The sequence below is a fragment of the Schistocerca americana genome, chromosome 8, assembly GCF_021461395.2.
Source record: "Schistocerca americana isolate TAMUIC-IGC-003095 chromosome 8, iqSchAmer2.1, whole genome shotgun sequence".
NCBI classification, from domain to species: domain Eukaryota; kingdom Metazoa; phylum Arthropoda; class Insecta; order Orthoptera; family Acrididae; genus Schistocerca; species Schistocerca americana.
The window spans coordinates 66941613-66962409 of NC_060126.1; the positions used below are offsets into that span (position 1 = coordinate 66941613).

At 41.5% G+C, this 20797-nt stretch overlaps 1 protein-coding gene across 1 annotated transcript in view; it reads right to left on the reverse strand.

The window, feature by feature from the left end:
• Positions 1-20797, reverse strand: part of LOC124545381 (lysocardiolipin acyltransferase 1-like) — a 311775-nt gene that overhangs the window by 56743 nt on the left and 234235 nt on the right. Inside the window, exon 3 of the mRNA XM_047124291.1 lies at positions 14801-15005. Coding sequence (XP_046980247.1) covers positions 14801-15005 — 205 coding nt within the window. The remainder of the gene's footprint in view (positions 1-14800; positions 15006-20797) is intronic.

Here is a 20797-nt window from a genome sequence, read left to right on the forward strand (position 1 = left end):
TCTGATTTTTATTTCCTGAGTAATACAATAGTTGCAATACATAGTGCTCAAATAGTTAATAAGCTATTACAGCCCAGAATTGTCACAGGGAAAAAGACCAATAATGTGAATCATATTACTTTATGCAGAATGGACAAAAATAAAATATTATGATTGCTCGTTTCATGTGCCATAATCCTTAATGTTTGTGTCAAGTGCTGTCAATTGCTAAGAGACTCATAATTGAAGTAAAAGGAGGTGGCCACCAATAAGTCACACATTCTCCTTTTAAATCGCTCGCCGGCGATAGACAAACTTTCTTTTGTTGCTGGCAAATTACAGAAAATGTATGTTGTTGCTCTGAAGACTAATTTCAAATGCTCTTTTAAATGTGCCAGTTTGCTGCCCAATGTCTCCTATATATGCTGAGTAGCAATCTATCCAATTCATATTTGTCAGTTTATATTTTATTTACTTATTTTGGCCATAAGAATCATATGGTGCACGTTGTACAAAATATACAGGTAAAGACATGTACATAAAAAATACAAAAATGTGGAAGAGAAATAGGGTTAGATAATATAATAAAATATGTGGCTCAGCCCAACAAAAAATTATGTAACTTGACTTTCGGACTCATGCAATACAATTTACAAGTACTATAACATTCAAAGTAATAAGAATTATAATGCTAACAGTAAGTATAATAAATGTTCAAGTAAAGTTAAAACAAACTAGCCATTAGATATTCTTAAAGTTAAAAAAAGAGTGCATAAGCAAAATGTTTTCAATTTTATTCTGAAATGGTTTGACAAACTGGTACGGGTAATTTATTGTAGAGCATATTGCCCATGTTTCTTACCCTAACTAGATTCTTGGTCATCTCACAAGCCAAAAAGTTACCAGACATCTAGTTTGGGTAATAAATGTGGTTAGTGTGCTTTAAAATAAATCACCTCTAGCAGTCATGAAAACAGTAAACATTAGGAAGAAAACTAACAACATTTTATTTGTACAATCTTTTCATTTAGATGAATGAATATATGAAGGCCAATTTGTGTTAACTCTGTTTGAACCATTTTTATATTTTACATTATAATTCACATTACTCTGAGTGGTACTTTGTTTAGAAGTGTATAATTCTGACACATAAGTTACATAATTTTTGTTGAGCTATGCTATATAACTTTAATACACCTAGCTTATTGTTACTGTACTTTTGTTGTTCCTGAATAACAGATATTTCTTAGACCACAGAACTCTGTACTCTTAAGTCACTCTGAAGATTATTGTTATTTCTGGTATCAAATTTTTGAACTGAGACATAGCTGAAAAGGGAAATATGTTGTTCATAACAAATATAAGTTTATATTTTTAGAAATCATACACAACAAACCATCACCAATTTCAATAAAATTTTTGCACTAAACAAAGCAGTGAAAAATTTGAGCTGAAAATATAAAAGTAAAAGATTTTAGGTATCCTTTAGTAGGAGGCTGCAACAAATGTTGTGCAAGCTCTATCATGGTTTTGCCCAATACTAAGACTGCTTAGAACAGAAACAAGTAGCAATAAAAACAAGATACTGAAGCACACCACTTTGTGCTATGCACATTGTTAAAACTCCATAACTGTGTTATTCATCATTTTCATGCTACATCAGGTGAAATTGAGCAAAAAGACCAAGCACAACAATTTTTTTTTACCATTTTGTGACTTAAATAATTTTTCATCTTGGTAAATGTATTCAGTGTGCTTCATTAAATCTGCAGAGACACTACTTGCTATCAGTTCTATCAAACTTCAAAAATACTTTGAAGAGCAAAAGAAATTGGTACACCTGCCTAATATTGTGTAGAGCTCCTGCAAGCACGCAGAAGTGCTGCAACATGATGTGTTCCAAGAGCCACTCTGTAGCAATTGTCGATATATGGGGTGTTGCATTGTCCTGCTTCATCCCCTACCTTCCAAACTTCAGGGAAGTTCTCCTACAAGGAAGTTCCAAGTCCGCTGGAATGCACAATGGCCGAGTGGATGCAGGTGATCAGACAGGACGCTTACATGTGTTTCACTATCAGAGCCATATCTAGACATATCAGGGGCCCCACACCATTACAGAGACTAACAGCTTGGACAGGCCCCTGCTGACATGCAGGGTCCATGGATTCATGAGGTTGTCTCCATTCTCAAATACGTCCATCCACTCAATACAATTTGAAATGAGACTCGTCCGACCAGGCAACATGTTTCCAGTCAACAGCCCAATGTCAGTGTTGACAGGCCCAGTCAAGGCGTAAAGCTTTGTGTCGTGCAGTCACTGAGGGTACACGAGTGGGCCTTCAGCTCTGAAAGCCCTTATCAACGATGTTTCATTGAATGGTTAGCACGCTGACACTTGCTGATGGCCTAGCATTGAAATCTACAGCAATTTGTGGAAGGGTTGCATTTGTGTTACATTGAACGATTCTCTTCAGTTTGGTCCCATTCTTGCAGGATCTTTTTCCAGCTGCAGCGATGTTGGAGATCTGACGTTTTACCAGATACCTGGTATTCACTGTACACTCATGAAATGATTGTAAGGGAAAATCCTCACTTCAGCGCTACCTCGGAGATGCTATGGCCAATCGCTCATGTGCCAATTATAACACCACATTCAAACTCACTTAAATCTTGATAACCTGCCATTGTAGCAGTAGTAACTGATCTAACACATGCACCAGATACTTGTTGTATTCTGCCTGTTTACATACCTCTGTATTTGAATATGCATGCCTATACCAGTTTCTTCAGCATTTCAATGTAATTTGTATGTATTCTAGAAAATATTAATATGTAAACATAACATAAAAATGAAACTTCCAGAAACAGCATGGAGGTTGTTTCAGGAATGAGTTTTCTGTCTGCGGTGAAGGATGTGCCAATTTAAAACTTCCTAGGACATTGAAACTGTGTGGCAGATGGGGTCTCAAACATGAGACATACATGTTGCCTGGGCAAGTGCTCTACCGACAAAGCTATCCAAGCATGACCCACAGCTTTACTTCATCCCCTACTTTCCAAACTTCAGGGAAGTTCTCCTACCAGGAAGTTCCAAGTTGGTACACACTCCACAGCAGAGTGACAACTCATTCTGGAAATTATCCCCCAGGCTGTGGCTAAGCCACACCTCTGCACTACTCTTTCTTCCAGGAGTACTAGTCCAGCAAGTTTCACAGGAGAACTACTGTGAAGTTTCGAATGTCGGAGACGAGGTACTGGTGGAAATGAAACTGTGATGGTGAGTCGTGAGTCGTTCTTGAATAACTCAGCCAGTAGACCACTTGCTCACAAAAGGCTAAGGTTTGAGATTTGAGTCCTAGTCTGGCGCATAGGTTTATCTGGCAGGAAGTTTTGAATCTGTGCAGACCACATTCTTCTGCAAAGTGAAAATTCATTATGATATCATTAAAACATTTTGTACCAAATTTGTGCACTCCATGATGTTTTTTTAAGAAACTGAGAAGGGCCTTCTTCCATAAACCATGCTTCTTGGTAAGGGGGGGAGAGCTTGGCTGACTGTACTGCATGTACAGCCACATCAGAGGGGTAGCTGTGGGGAGGCCACACAAACGTCATTCATGAAGAAGAACAGTAACCTTTCCAATAGTTGCAGGGGCAACAGGCTGAGTGATCCACTGATCTGGCCTTGAACATTAGCCCTCACAGCCTTTCAATGTTGGTACTGAGAACAGCTGCAAGCAGCCATTATATTTCCTGATAAGCTGTAGCTCTACTGTGTGGGTTAATGATAATGGCATCCTCGTGGCTAAAATAGTACTCCATTTTTCAAACAGGGGTAATGCAGGAGTACATGTAATGATGAATAAGACAACAGGAATATGGATAAGCTACTGTGAATAGCATAGGGAATGTATTATAATAGCCAAGATAGCCATAAAGCCAATACCCACTACATTAGTGGAGATTTATAGGCCTACAAGATTAACAAATGGCAAAGAGATTGGAAGAATGTGTCCTAAGATAAAAGAAATCATTCAAATACTTAAGGGAGATTTCCAGAATGAGATTTTCACTCTGCAGCAGAGTGTGCACTAATATGAAACTTCCTGGCAGATCAAAACTATGTGCCCGACCGAGACTCGAACTCGGGACCTTTGCCTTTCGCGGGCAAGTGCTCTACCATCTGAGCTACCGAAGCACGATTCACGCCCAGTACTCACAGTTTGGAAGGTAGGAGATGAGATACTGGCAGAAGTGAAGCTGTGAGTACCGGGCATGAGTCGTGCTTCGGTAGCTCAGATGGTAGAGCACTTGCCCGCGAAAGGCAAAGGTCCCGAGTTCGAGTCTCGGTCGGGCACACAGTTTTAATCTGCCAGGAAGTTTCACTTAAGGGAGATGAAAATTAAATATGACTGGAGAAGAAATTCAATAGTACGAAAATGATGACAAGGAAAAGTTGCAAGAGAATATGAACTGCAAGAAAGAGATGAAGGATGAGAAGGAAAAACAGCAAGGAAATTTGAACTGCAATAAAGGGATGAAAAGGTCAGATTTTGCACTGAGCACAATTTAATTTGAATAAGTATTACTTTTCTGATTATGAACTACAGATTAAAACGGGAATTCATTGTCACTGAATGTAAATTAAAAGTTAGGGAGTCTTGTGAAGGTAACACTGAATGCAAATTTAAATGTCAGGAACTCTTGTGAAGGTATTTGCATGGAGTGTAGCCTTAAATGGAATTGAAATATGGGCAGTAAACAATTGGTAGGATATTCCTTATGTCAGGGCATGATGAGGGATAGTCAAACCCTGGTGGAAAATGTGATTCAGTCAACCCAGACCCGTGTGGTTCAGAGTCATGAGGGGAGTGCTCCATTGTGGCCAGGCTGTGGCAATGTGAGAGGCGGTGGGTGACTGGAGAGACAAGGCACATGGAGGAGGGGCGGAGGTAATTTTGGTCTTGAAGGCCTCAGTGTGACACATGATATATTTGGAGAGGAGAGGGACTGCTCGTTTACAGTAATGCGATGGTCATGGGGGACTAGGCTGTACGGAAGGGACTTCTTGTTATGGATAGGGTGGCAGCTGTTGAAGTGGAGGTATTGCTGGTGGTTAGTAGGTCTGATACGGATGGAGGTAGTGATGTAGCCTTCTTTAGGAAGGAGGTCAACATCAAGAAAGGTGGCTTGTTGGGTTGATGAGGACGTGAAATGGATGGGGGATAAGAAGTTGGGGAATGTGGATAGGACATCCTCACCCTCGATCCAGATCGCAAAGATGTCATCAAATAATCTGAGCGATGTGAGGGATTTCGGATTCTGGATTGTTGGGAAAGACTCCTCTAGGTGGTCCATGAATAGAATGGCATAGGTTCCCTTTGTAAAATCATGAGTTTGTTGTAGGTGATGTCTTCAAAGGGAAGTCATTGTGGATGAGGAACAGCCATGATGACGAGGAAGGAGGTTGTTGCTTTGGTGTCAGTTAGTGTTAGGAAAGGTAGTGTTTGAGATTGGTGAAGCAATCTGCATTTGGGATTCAGCGTAGAGTGAGGTGACATCACTAATGCTGATAAGAGTGCTGTGTGGTAAAGGAACAAGAAACACAGATAGTTGGTGGACGAAATGGTTGGTGTCAGAGGGTAGGCTACATGACAGCAGAGATTCTATCAGTGGGGGCAAAGTAACCAGCAACAATGGGGTGTCCTGTATGGTTGGGTTTATGGACTTTAGGAATCCTGTAGAAGATAGGAGTGTGGGGACTGATAAGAATGAGGAGAGAGATAGACTCAGGGGAGAGGTTCTGGAATGGGGTCACTGTCTAAGGTATTCTGGGTGAATGAATCTGACAGATTGTTCAACCAGGTAATCCCTGTGTTTCCAAACAACAGTGGTGGAACCTTTGTTGGCAGGTTGGATTGTAAGGTTGGGAACAGTTTTTAGTTGTTGGTTTGTAGTTCTTTCTATGGATGTAAAGTTTGTTTCCTTGTTGAGGGAATTGGGGAGTCATGGTAGGGCAAGATTTGAGGTTAAGAGATTCTGGAATATTAATAGGGGTGATCTAGTGAGAGTGGATTATGGATTATGGTTCGGAGGAGGAGTGAACATAGTCAGTCATGGTTCAACATTGCTTTTGTTTCGAGTCTGATTTGCAGGATTGGTGGCAAAAAGTGTCTCCACTGCAGGGACTAGGACGACAAAAGGTCTTCATGAGGTCCAGCATAACTGAATTCGGGAGTTTAGTGAAAGGTAAGGCTTTTGGAAAGGACTGAGTCCTGGATTCTGTATGGTGGTGGGAGCGAATTTCTCAGGGTGTGGTAAATGAAGTTGGTCCGTGAGGTAGGACGATTTGGTATTGCACATGTATTTAACAGGATAAGAACTGGATCTTTCTAATGGATACTTATAAGTCACTATCCATTTTCCATGATATTCAAAATCCTCCATGCCATCCATACCAAACCTGCCAACCACCAGGAATACCTCCACTTTGACAGCTGCCATGAATTCCATAACAAAAAGCCTTTTACATACAGCATAGCCATCTGTAGTGATGAGCAGTACCTATCCAAATACACCAAGAGTAACAATGAGGCCTTCAGAGACTGAAATTACTCTCCCACCCTTGTACAGACGCCGATCTCCAAAACCTTGCCTTTCCAGTCACCTACCACCTCCCACACTGCCTCAGTTCAACCCAGGACGGGAGCAACTGTTTCACATTCTCCATCAGGGTTTTCACTATCTCTCAACATGCCCTGAGATGAGGAATATCTCATGCAATATAGTATCCCCCCTTCCACAGTGGTATTCTGCTGCCCACCAGACCTACGCAATATCCTTGCCGGACCCTTTTCCAATCCTGCTCCCATCTCCTTGCCTCCTATCCCCTTCGCTCATGGCTCATATCCCTGCAATAGACCTAGATGCAGGATCAGTTCCATACATCCTTTCACCCCCTTCTACTCCTCTCCAGTCACAGGCATCACCTATCCCATCAAAGGCAGGGCTACCTGTGAAACCAGTCATGTAACTACAAACTGAGCTGCAACCACACTGTGCTGTTTTCTGTGCAGGCTTGGTAACCAATAAGCTGTCTGTCTGCATGAATAGCCATTGGCAAACTGTGGCCAAGAGACAGCTGGACCACCCAGTTGATGAGTATGCTGCCCATACAACCTCTTCCACCTCAATGACTGCTTCAGAGCCTGCACCATCTGGATCCTTCTTAAGAACACCAGCTTTTCTAAACTGCACAGGTGCATAACATCCCTGCCATACATCCTACATTGTTGTAACCGCCATGATCTCAACCTTCACTAGTCTCTGCCCTCCACCCTCTATCCCCTTCCTTGCTCCCACTCCAGTACTACATAGCTTTGTATTCCACCAACACACCCGCTAGTCTTTTCCCCTCATCTCCTTTTCTTCTTGCCCATTCCACTTTCATTCCTCTCATTCCTGTCAAACTTCCCGACTGCATCTAGCACCCCTATCCTGTCACCACAGCTTCCCGCCACACTCCCACAAGCAGTACTACACCTTCCCCCATGCCTACCCTGGCATCCCTCACCCTCCCAAATCCAGCCTCCTCGTTATCACCACCATCCATGGATTGCCTCTCCCTTGAGATGCAGTTGCCATGTACTGTCTCAGCATCCATAGACAGTGGTCATGTGTGTTGTAACTGCAACTGGGTCATGGGGTTGACATGACGGAACAACAACACAAACGAGAGAGGACGGACACAACCAACAAAGGACCTTACGAACAACAACAAGATTGAAACAACAGAGTCACAAGAAAACTTAACTAGACAACCACGTCCACGCGTACACGGAACAAGAAAGTAAATACGCTGTCTAAGGTGATGTGATATGTCAAGAGATGGACGCAAAGATTAGACTGACTGGCTGAGGGAGAGGCAGGCGCTTAAATATATGATGGAGAGCTCCACTTTTGGCTGCTGGGACCACGTGTTCCACTGTGGCGCCCTCACATTAAACGTGGGCCAGGAGGCACGTACCGCCACGCCTTATGGCGCGACGGAGCAGAGACCTCTGGTGGTCTTCAACGTCCATGCCATCTGGTGCGGATTCAAATTCCGTGGCGCACGGAACCAGAATGTTGTTGTGAGTTCTGATTATGTAAATATGTGACTGTTCTCTGTTTCTAAAGAAGAGCTTCTGGCTGATTTCTCCATTGACAAAAGATTCCAGACTAGTCCTCCATTCAGATATCCAGAAAGGGACTGACAATCCGGAATGACCATGAGAAAAATATTGACTCTTCAATAATGAGGCTCAATGAAGTGAAATGGAAAGAAGACACGGTTTTTGGGTCAAATGATTACAGGGTAATATCAACAGCAACAGAAAAACCTACAACTGGAGTACAATTAAACAGACACAAAGGTATGACAGAGAGCGACTTAACTGTGAACAGTTCACTGATAGTGTTGTTCTCATTAGAACTGACAGCAAACTAACAGAAGCAACAACAGTTCTGAGATCACAATCATAAGATGAAGTGACAGAGAAAGATATGAGGCTACTGAAAGGGTAATTCAGTACATAAAGGGAGATGAAAATGTAATAATTATGGAGGACTGGAACACGGTTGCAGAAGAAGCAGTAGAAGATGGGGTTATGGGATGATATGGACTTGGTAGAAGGAATGAGAGAGGACAAAAACTAATCGAGTTTTGCAATAAATTTCAGTTAGTAACAGTGGATATTCTGTTCAGGAATCTGAAGAGAAGGAACTATACTTGGGAAAGGGCCAGAGATACAGGAAGATTCCATTTACTTACACTACATTACAGTCAGGCAGAGATTCTGAAATCATATTGGATTTTAAGTCATACTCAGGAGCAGATATAGACTCAGGTTACAGTGTAATAATGACTAAAAGTAGGCTGATGTTTAAGACACAAGTTAGAAAGAATCACTGCACAAGAGGTGGGGTGCAGAAGTACTAAGGAATCAGCAGACACGCTCCAAGTTCTCCCAAGCTATAGAATCTGTGATAATGAGTAACTCAGTAAGCAGTTCTGTTGAAGACACATGGACATCTCACAGAAGGGTAGTCACTCAAGTGGGAGAGAAAAATATAGATACCAGGAAAGAAACTGTGAAGAAACCATGAGCATTTAGGATAGACATAAATAGGAAATGCACAGAAGCTAAGGTGAAATAACTGCATGAAATGAAAAAGAAATGATTGTAATAAGGACTGACTCAGTATACAAAAAAGTCAAAAGAACCTTGAATGAAATTAAAAACAAGAGTGGCAGTACTGAGAGTGCAATAGGAATTCCAATGATAAACACAGAGCAGAGAGCAGACATGTGCAAAGAGTGTACTGAAGTCCAAGACTTGTCTGATGATGTGATAAAAGAAGAAACAAGAGTCAACAGGAAAGACTTAGGGGATCCAGTATTAGAGTCAGGATTTAAAAGAGCTTTGGGTGACTTAATATCAACTAAGGCAAAAGGGGTAGATAAAACTCCATTGAAGTTCCTAAAGTCATTGATGGAAATGGCAACAAAATGACTATTCATGTTGGCATGGAGAATGTATGACACTCACAACGTACCATCTGACTTTTTCCAAACATCATCCATACTGTCCCAAGGACAGCAAGGGTAGATAAATGCAAGAACTAGTGCAGAATTAGCTTAACAGCTTCAAGTTACTGACAAGAATAAAATACAGAAGAATGGAAAAGAAAACTGAGGATGTGTTATATCAATTTGGCTTCAGGAATTCTGCTACCTAGGCAACAAAATAATCATTGTGAAGCAAGCAAGAAGGACATAAAAAGTGGACTAGCATTTGCAATAAGAGGCGTCTACTGGTATCAAATATAGGTCTTAATTTGAGGAAGAACTTTCAGAGAGTGTAGGTCTGGTGCACAGGATCATATGGCAGTGTGGTTCATGTCTGGAGAACATGCTGGCCACTCTAGTTGAGGGATGTCATAATCCTGAAGGAAGTCATTCACAAGATGTGCACAACGGGGGCACGAATTGTCATCCATGAAGACGAATGCCTCGCCAATATGCTGCCAATATGGTTGCGCTATCGGTTGGTGGATGGCATTCGCGTATCATACAGCCATTATTGCGCCTTCCGTGACCACCAGCAGCACGTCAGCCCCACATAATGCCACCCCAAAACAGCAGGGAATGTCCACCTTGCTGCAATCGCTGGACAGTGTATCTAAGGTGTTCAGTCTGAGTGAGTTGCCTCCAAACATGTCTCCGACTATTGCCTGGTTAAAGGCATGTGCAACACTTATCGGTGAAGAGAACGTGATGCCGAATTGTTTTGCCTTTTCTATATGCTTTTTCAGTTTCTTCATATGTTTCATGAAGCCATTTCACTTTAGCTTCAACACACTTCCCACTTGTTTTTAAAATGATTTGTATTTCTGTATGTCACTGAACATTTTTGTACTTCCTTCTCTTGTCCATAGTTTCCTTGCAGTTACCTGTCTTGTTCCTATGTTTTTCTTTCCAACATCCGTTATTGTCCTTTTTAGAGAGATCCATTCCTCCTCAACTGAACTGCCTACTGAGCTATTCATTATCACAGTATTTATAGCGTCAGAGAACTTCAAGTGTACCTCTTCATTCCTTTGCACTTCAGTACTCCAATTCTTGGGGTATTACATTAAAAACATATAGTGTGTCTCCGCAGGAAATATACTCCATAACCGAAAATGTGCCATGATTACCTTTCCATTGGCCAGAGATTCCAGATGAGTCATCTACAAAATCTCCAGAACATGACTACCAAGAAAATATTATCAAACAAAAAAAAGAGTGAGTGAAAAACTAATGGAAGTGTAACATTCAGTGAGGCTGAGCATGATATGTCAGAGATACAAATATGTAATGGAACTAGAAAGCCTGAAAAGGCTGAAACTAGATGTAGAAGTAGCCAGTGAAGTGAAATGTAAAGCAGATAAAGATGTCTGGTCACATGAATGTAGCATAGTATCAAGAGGACCAGAAAATGGCATTATTAATGTGCAAAGAGTGAGTTACAGTCAGCAAAAAGTGGCAGTATTATTCTTATCACAATCAAAACCAAAGTGATGACAATAGCAATAGTTCAATTATTCATGCTGACATTACAAGCAGATGAAGTCAAGACAGACAGTATACGTAAGGAAATTAAATAAGTAGTTCAGAATTTAAATGGTGATGAAAAATTAATAATCCTAGGTGATTGGAATGCTGTAGCAGAGGAATGAACAAAAGGTAGAGTTACAGGAGAAAGTGCCTCAATAATAGGAGTGAAAGAGGAGAGTGAATCGTTATGCAATATATTTCAGCTAGTAAATATAGCTAGTAAATATAGCACTCACAAATCACAACAGGAAGTATACGTGGGGTAGGCCAGAAGACATACCAGATGGATTACTTCTTGGTGAGACAGATATCCTCAAAGCAGATATTGGACTGTGAGGTACATCCAGAAAACTTTCGATATGGATTATGATTAGAACATAGTATTGATGAAGAATAGGCTTAAGTTTAAGAGAATCATCAAGAAGAATCAGCAGACAGCAGCAGAATGAAATACAAAAATGACCGAGAAAAGAAAGAAACAGGGCAATATAAATAACTTGGAAATTAATTGTATAGGAACTGCAAGAAAACAAAGTGCAATTGCTGAAAGATAAATATTCAAAATGTGAAAATAAAGGATAGATCCAACATACAGTAAAGTCAAAAGCTTTTAGAGAATTTAAAAACACAGGCATCAACATTAAGAGATCAAAAGGGACTCCACTGGGAAGTACCAAAGACAGAGTGGATAGCGGGAAACAATACATTAAGGGTCTCTAAAGGGCGGGAGGGGGGGGGGGGGGGGGGGGGCATAGCACAAGATAATTTTATAAGAGATGAAATGGGAAGAAATTTGAACTCAGGGAACAGGGTGACAAAGTCAGAGTTCAACAAACAGCTACATCTACATTTGTTCTCTGCAAGCCCCTTACGAAACCCAGCAAAAGGTACTTTGTGTACCATTGCTTGTTTCCCCTTTTTCCTGTTCAGTCGCAAACAGTGAGTGGGAAGAATGACTGCTGGGAAACCTCTGAATAGGCTCGAAACACACAGTCTCTTCGTGAGGTATACGTAGGGGGAAACAACATGTTGGTTGACTTTGCTACGAATGTAGGCCTGCACTCTCAGAATACTGACAGTAAACCAGACCGTGATGCAGGCTGCCTCTCTTGAAGCGTCCGCCAGTGGTTCAAAAATGGCTCTGAGCACTATGGGACTGAACATCTGAGGTCATCAGTCCCCTAGAACTACTTAAACCTAACTAACCTAAGGACATAACACACAACCATGCCCGAGGCAGGATTCGAACCTGCGACCGTTGCAGACTGAAGCGCCTAGAACCGCTCGGTCACAACGGCCGGCCCGCCAGTGGTGTTGGCTGGGATCTCTGTGACGTTTTCGTGCTACCTAAATTAACTACCGAAACATGCTGCTCGTCTTCTCTCTTCCCTCCATTGAGCCATTTGAGTCACTTTTTTATCCCTTTGCCACTTATTTCGATACGTGCCATTTTGTCATTCGCATGACAATTTATAGGAGGAAGTACAATGCGGTATTCATCGGTGAAACAGTTTTGGAAAAAAGCCTTTTCTTTGCTGTCCTCCGTTTCAGTGTCATTCTGTTCGCAGGGTGCCTGAACACGTGGCTTTGATCCATTTACTGATTTAACACAAATTGTAAAGCCGATAGATAGAATTTTACTTTTGAATTCGTTGAACGCTTCACACATGACCCTCCTCATGCTAACACTGACTTTGTTTAGTTTTTTTTGTTTTGTTTTCTGTCTGTAAGCCTCTAGCTATGTTTGCTTTGATCACAGCTTTCTGATGTGTCTGCCGAACCACAGCGGGTCTTTTCCACCCCCCACCACTTTACTCGGCACATAATGGTCTGAAGCGTGTTGTACAATGCTCCTCAACTCTGTCCATTGATGTTCGACACTGTCAGTTCTGGAAATGAGAGTTTTAATGTTGATCTGTCAGTTAATTCGAATTTTTTTTCGCTTTTGCTTAACCGAAAGATCCTTCTTTTCTTTGTGTTCCTATTTACAGCTGTAATCAGTGATGTTGTGACGACCTTACTAACACTGACTCCCTGTTCTACGCTGAGTAGAAAAGCTCGGATCTGTTTATCATCTGCAGGTTTAGATATTACCTTTACGAGTTGTCTGATTAACTGCTCAAGGTAGTTTTCGGATAAGCCACGCAGAACAATTTCACACGATTCTCTGTCCCCGCTAAGCGCCCTAATCACACGAGTCTTTCAGTCTATAGCTGGTGATTTGAAATCTCCACCTAAAACTATAACATGATCATGAAATCGACGTGAAATATACTCCAAGTTTCCTCTCAAATGTTCCTCAACAATGGCTGCTGAGGAAGGGTGTCTATAAAAGCATCCGACGATCACGTTTGATCCACCTTTAATACTTCTCTTTACACAAATATTTTGCATTCTGAATATTACGTATATTTCATGGCCAAAACACGCCCCCACCATCGGCGTTCAACCTATATTTGCGATATACATTCCAATCAGAGTTTAGAATTTCATTGCTATTAATATTTGGTTCCAACCAGCTTTCTGTCCTCAGAACTATCTGAGACTAGTTGTAGGACTATTCCGTAGATGGTCCTATAGTTACCTAATAGTATATCAACATCTGATCTGCTATGACGAATAATACCCTTGGTGGAATTAGAATGTATCTTATTGGGCCTCTGTAGCGATTCCTGTACCCTCAAAAACCCACGTGTGCACGCCACACACACACTTCTACCCTAGTAGATGCTTACTGCATGTAGCAGACACCTGACCTATTACGGGTGGTCACACATTTCTCTACCCTGTAGCGGCAGTTGAGAAATTCATTTCCAAGATCGTCACAGAATCAGCAAAATCTCCAGTTTAATCCTTCCACCCAACCTCGAATCACAGGACCTCAATCGATTCTGGGGACAGTGACACGAAATGATACCTCAGCTCCCACCCCTATAACGAGGCTAGTTGTCTTCACCAAATAAGCCAGCCTCCTGTAGGAATCAAGGACAGCATCTGAACCCAGGAGGAAGGTGTCATTCATGCTGACATGGCCCACACATTGTGGACTGGTGCAAAGGCCTCCTCCAAATCTCGGATGAGACCCCCGGGCAATCAAACAGAACGGACAGTAGTCACCTTTCCCGAACTACCTGTTATTTTCCTGAGCAGCTCCGTCACCAAACTAGTATTAGAACACTCTATGACAAGCAATCCCACCCTCTGCACTTGTCCAGACCTATTAGGAATATTGGCCATAGCCCAACAGACGAGGTATCCCATGTTGGCTCAGACGTGCAAACCTTTGGAAGGTTTGCAATTTAACAAGGCTGATTAAAATTCAGGGTAGAAGATCTCAACGACAAGATTCATTGATGACGTCCTATTCACCAGATTTGGCAGTTTCGCAGTTCCATCTACTTTCACGCTCGAAAAAGGTTTCAGTACAATACATGGAATTTAAGCAGATTGGTACATAGTACAGCTTCCAGAATCGTAATTTAGTGATGGAAGCACCTAATCGCAGAATTTAATTTCATTCCAATAACTTTTGGAAATGGTCAAGGTTGTGTGAAATTGAATTACACTTCACTAAAACGTCTTACAAAATATTGCTTGTCTAAGTACATAAACTCAATGTAAAAGACCCTACAAGTAATAGTCATTCACACAAGCATATGTAAATGCACATATGATACCTACCGGGTCCTGGGATGTGCCTGATGGGATCCTTGAGCACTATCTTGAGGCGGTGTGCAGCTGGCTGGCTGGCGTGGAACATAGCAGCCCACAGGAAGTTCCAGTCAGTGCGCGTGCGGTGGTTCATCACCAGCAGACCGTGTTCCGCTGGACGAACCGCATCACCCGTCACCACGATCCGCACTCCCAGCACACACTCCATCAGAGCCTGTACCAGAAAGAAATGGTTTATCCCAACAGCACGTGTAGCACACACTACAAGAAATCCGAGACAATTCACACGTGACGGTTCACTGGCAGCAGACCGTGCTCTGCAGCATGTGACTTGTCACCGAGATCTACACTTGCAGGACACTCTCCACCAGTGTCTGCCTCAGCAGCAGGCTGGTAGATAAAGCAGACTTAGAGGCAGAACTTTGCTATCACTCACAGGCTACAGCCTCGCTACTGATGCTCTCAATCCTGTATTATGATGGGTCTGACTGGCTGGAGGTGAGAGATGACTCGCTGCAGTCAGCAAGCCCAGCTACCTACCCACAGTACAGCACTTTCCAAACAATGTATTCGTGAAAGCCCAGCACACAGATTTAACACAGTAAGACTCCCACACATCATGCATGGATGGAATGCACCATATATGCTGACAAGAGGACTGTCCATAATTTTGCTGGGGCCTTACTCTCTATTTCATAAGACAACTCACAATTCTTTAACTCGTGTCTGAATTTTCTTCTGGTTCCTGAAATCTTATGAATCAAAATGTAGCCCTCTCCAAGTCTACCCAATAGCATGCATTGCCTTGCAGAGTGGGAGTGGAGAGAGGGAGGCGTTTTGGATGGCTTCTGGCAACCACTGGGCATCGTCAGTTAGTTCTCGGTGGTTTCTTATGATCACCTAGTGCAGAGTACTTTCCCTTCTATGACTCAGACATGTAAAATAAAACTGCACACAAAAATGTTTCACAAAATCACAGGTTGATGGGATACATAACTTTCTTCCCATAACAAAATGATTTTATGGCATTTGGAAGAGCACCCAACAAAAGAATTAAAAGAGAACGATTGGTAAATCATGGAATATTGGTTATATTTCATTAGCTGAGCGTTCTGCGAGTGGGAGAAACGCCCCTCCAACATGCAGGCCCTAACCAGTGCGTGGTACTCATACGAACAGTATTCAGGTTTTTGAAGTTTTTGTACGTTTACTGTAATTTTTACTGTCTTACAATTCATCACGTTTCCATTGTTTTTATAGTTAAATGAAAAAAATTTGTGTTGCGTGCAGTGCTATTTTATTTAAGTGTGTGTGGGTGCCAGGGTCCATGTTGTCTTGCACCACATACCGTACAGCAACAGAATCCCACAATAGGTTTCTCAGATGATAATGGTACTTAGTCAAACGTCATTCTGGTTATAGACACGCAGTGTTCTCTTACTGATTTGCCTAAAACAACCGCCTACACTGATTGGTTCTGTGGGGAAATTATGAAAAGTTTCAGAAAAAAATTGGCCTCATTTGCTTAATATCCCCACCGTCAATCTAACTGCAGTACCAGTACTACTCCACGTTTTGATCTCTGGTTTACTGTTCCGATAGTTATTACACAGTAAACTCCCAGTAAGGACTGACGAGATACGTTTGCAGTTCTCTAACGCTATAGATACTGCAATAAGGAATAGCGCAGTAGGCAGTACAGTTGAAGAGGAATGGACATCTCTAAAAAGGGCCATCACAGAAGCTGGGAAGGAAAACATAGGTACAAAGAAGGTAGCTGCGAAGAAACCATGGGTAATAGACGAAATACTTCAGTTGATTGATGAAAGGAGGAAGTACAAACACGTTCCGGGAAAATCGGGAATACAAAAATACAAGTCGCTAAGGAATGAAATAAATAGGAAGTGCAGGGAAGCTAAGACGAAATGGCTGCAGGAAAAATGTGAAGACATCGAAAAAGATATGATTGTCGGAAGGACAGACTCAACATACAGGAAAGTCAAAACAACCTTTGGTGACATTAAAAGCAACGGTGGTAACATTAAGAGTGCAACGGGAATTCCACTGTTAAATGCAGAGCAGAGAGCAGATAGGTGGAAAGAATACATTGAAAGCCTGTATGAGGGTGAAGATTTGTCTTATGTGATAGAAGAAGAAACAGGAGTCGATTTAGAAGAGATAGGGGATCCAGTATTAGAATCGGAATTTAAAAGAGCTTTGGAGGACTTACGGTCAAATAAGGCAGAAGGGATAGATAACATTCCATCAGAATTCCTGAAATCATTGGGGGAAGTGGCAACAAAACGACTATTCACGTTGGTGTGTAGAATATATGAGTCTGGCGATATACCATCTGACCTTCGCAAAAGCATCATCCACACAATTCCGAAGACGGCAAGAGCTGACAAGTGCGAGAATTATCGCACAATCAGCTTAACAGCTCATGCATCGAATCTGCTTACAAGAATAGTATACAGAAGAATGGAAATGAAAATGAAAATTGAGAATGCGCTAGGTGACGATCAGTTTGGCTTTAGGAAAAGTAAAGGGAAGAGAGAGGCAATTCTGACGTTACGGCTAATAATGGAAGCAAGGCTAAAGAAAAATCAAGACACTTTCATAGGATTTGTCGACCTGAAAAAAGCGTTCGACAATATAAAATGGTGCAAGCTGTTCGAGATTCTGAAAAAAGTAGGGGTAAGCTATAGGGAGAGACGGGTCATATACAATATGTACAACAACCAAGAGGGAATAATAAGAGTGGACGATCAAGAGCGAAGTGCTCGTATTAAGAAGGGTGTAAGACAAGGCTGTAGCCTTTCGCCCCTACTCTTCAATCTGTACATCGAGGAAGCAATGATGGAAATAAAAGAAAGGTTCAGGAGTGGAATTAAAATACAAGGTGAAAGGATATCAATGATACGATTCGCTGATGACATTGCTATCCTGAGTGAAAGTGAAGAAGAATCTGCTGAACGGAATGAACAGTCTAATGAGTACACAGATTGGTTTGAGAGTAAATCGGAGAAATACGAAGGTAATGAGAAGTAGTAGAAATGAGAACAGCGAGAAACTTAATATCAGGATTGATGGTCACGAAGTCAATGAAGTTAAGGAATTCTGCTACCTAGGCAGTAAAATAACCAATGACGGACGGAGCAAGGAGGACATCAAAAGCAGACTCGCTATGGCAAAAAAGGCATTTCTGGCCAAGAGAAGTCTACTAATATCAAATACCGGTCTTAATTTGAGGAAGAAATTTCTGAGGATGTACGTCTGGAGTACAGCATGTGAAACATGGACTGTGGGAAAACCGGAACAGAAGAGAATCGAAGCATTTGAGATGTGGTGCTATAGACGAATGTTGAGAATTAGGTGGACTGATAAGGTAAGGAATGCGGAGGTTCTACGCAAAATCGGAGAGGAAAGGAATATGTGGAAAACACTGATAAGGAGAAGGGTCAGGATGATAGGACATCTGCTAAGACATGAGGGAATGACTTCCATGGTACTAGAGGAGTTTTAGAGGGCAAAAACTGTAGAGGAAGACAGAGATTGGAATACGTCAAGCAAATAATTGAGGACGTAGGTTGCAAGTGCAACTCTGAGATGAAGTGGTTAGCACAGGAAAGGAATTCGTGGCGGGCCGCATCAAACCAGTCAGTAGACTGATGACAAAAAAAAAAAAAAAAAAAAAAAAAACTGAAATGTCCTCATGCCTTAAAACCACCACTTGCTGCCTGTTTTCTAGGTAAGATCTTATCCACTGATTTGGGATTCCTCGGACACCTTTTTGATCTCATCTACTACCGATCCTATCTGTATCATATTTTGGAGACAGTATTTACATATACCACTGAATGTGCCTGCGAAATTATATCACTGTATGACAAATAGTTCAGGAGATATGACGTCATAAATACTGAGATGTGTGAGAAACTGCCGTACCGAGATTGTCGTTTTATTTTATTAGATTTTTTACTACCAACTCTGCTCGCAACCGATTTCGGACAAACTGTCCACTGAATGTACCTGCATAATTATATCATCTACCACGCATAGTCCAGGAGTTACGACGTCATAAACTTTGAGCTGCATTAAAAGGAAACTGTGGATCGAAATACGTAACAGATACACGTGAGATACGTGCACAAATATGTGTGAAATATGGGAGGGAGGAGGGAATGGACAGAAAGGGAAGAGGAGGAGATGGACAGAGAAAGGAAAGAGAAGGATATGGACAGAGAGAGGCGGAGAAGGAAATGGACAGATAAATGGAAGAGGAGCACAGAGAAAGGAGGAGGAGGAGGAGACAGAGGCGCTGAGGAGGGGGGGAGGAGATGGATTAGAGGGAAGGAAGAGACGGACAGAGAGAGGAGGTAGAGGAAGGAGGACAGAGAGAAGGGGAAGGACGAGACGAATAAAGAGAGGGGCTAGGAGGAGATGAACAGAGAAAGGGGCAGCAGGAGATGGCTAGAGGGTGGAGGCAAGACGAGACAGAGAAGAGGTCTGAGGGGATGGGCAAAGAGAGGGGGAAGGAGGGGACGGACTACAAGGCTGAAATAAATACATACCCTGGCGATGCTGGGTGCTCAGCTAGTGCTCTACAACAACGAAACTCACACTGGATGTGCCACACGGAGGCATCTACATCCGTACTCCGCAAGCCGCCTGTGGCGGAGGGTACCTTGAGTACCTCTATCGTTTCTCCCTTCTATTCCAGTCTCGTATTGTTCGTGGAAAGAAGGATTGTCGGTATGCCTCTGTGTGGGCTCTAATCTCTCTGATTTTATCCTTATGGTCTCTTCGCGAGATATACGTAGGAGAGTCGTGTGAAGTTAGCACCCCTTTTTCGAGAAATATACATTTTTTTCACAGTTCTTGTTAGATGTGCCATAGTTCTAGAGTTCTTTCCACAAAATTTCAATAGTTCTGCAAAATGTAACGAAGAAAACAACAATACTCGAAAAAATTTTCGTATCGAAAACATTCTCTGACAATTTCCGCAAAATGTAAATAAGTACAAGAGTTCTGAGCACAGTTCTGAACAGAGCTCCAAGAGTTCTTTCGAAAATCCAAGTAACATTTTTTTGTGCAGCTAATAGTTTACGAGACAATTGCAATTTAAGAGAAAATCTTTTCACTTACTGTGAAGCTGGCACCCTTTTTTTCAGAAATGTATATTTTTTTCAGATTTCTTGATAGATATGCCATAGTTCTAGAGTTCCTTGTACAAAATTTCAATAGTTCTGCAGAATTTAGCGACGAAAACAATATTCGAAAAAATTTTCGTATCGAAAACATTCTTCGTCAATCTTCGCAAATTGTAAATAAGTATAACAGTTCTGAGCACAGTTCTGAACAGAACTCCAAGAGTTCTATCGAAAACCCAAGTAACATTTTTTTGTGCAGCTAATAGTTTACGAGATAATTGCAATTTAAGGAGAAAATCTTTTCACTTACTGTGAAGTTGGCACCCATTTTTCCGAAACGTATACTTTTTTCAGATTTCTTGATAGATATGGCATAGTTCTAGAGTTCTTTGTACAAAATTTCAATAGTTCTGCAGAACTTAGCGACGAAAACAATGTTCGAAAAAATTTTCGTATCGAAAACATTCATCGTCAATTTTCGCAAATTGTAAATAAATACAACAGTTCTGAGCACAGTTCTGAACAGAACTCCAAGAGTTCTATCGAAAACCCAAGTAACATTTATTTGTGCAGCTAATAGCTTACGAGAGAATTGCAATTTAAAGAGAAAATCTTTTCACTTACTGTGAAGTTGGCACCCTTTTTTTCACAAATGTATACTTTTTTCAGATTTCTTGATAGATATGGCATAGTTCTAGAGTTCTTTCTACAAAATTTCAATAGTTCTGCAGAATTTAGCGATGAAAACAATAATCGAAAAAATTTTCGTATCGAAAACATTCTTCGTCAATTTTCGCAAATTGTAAATAAGTACAACAGTTCTGAGCACAGTTCTGAACAGAACTCCAAGAGT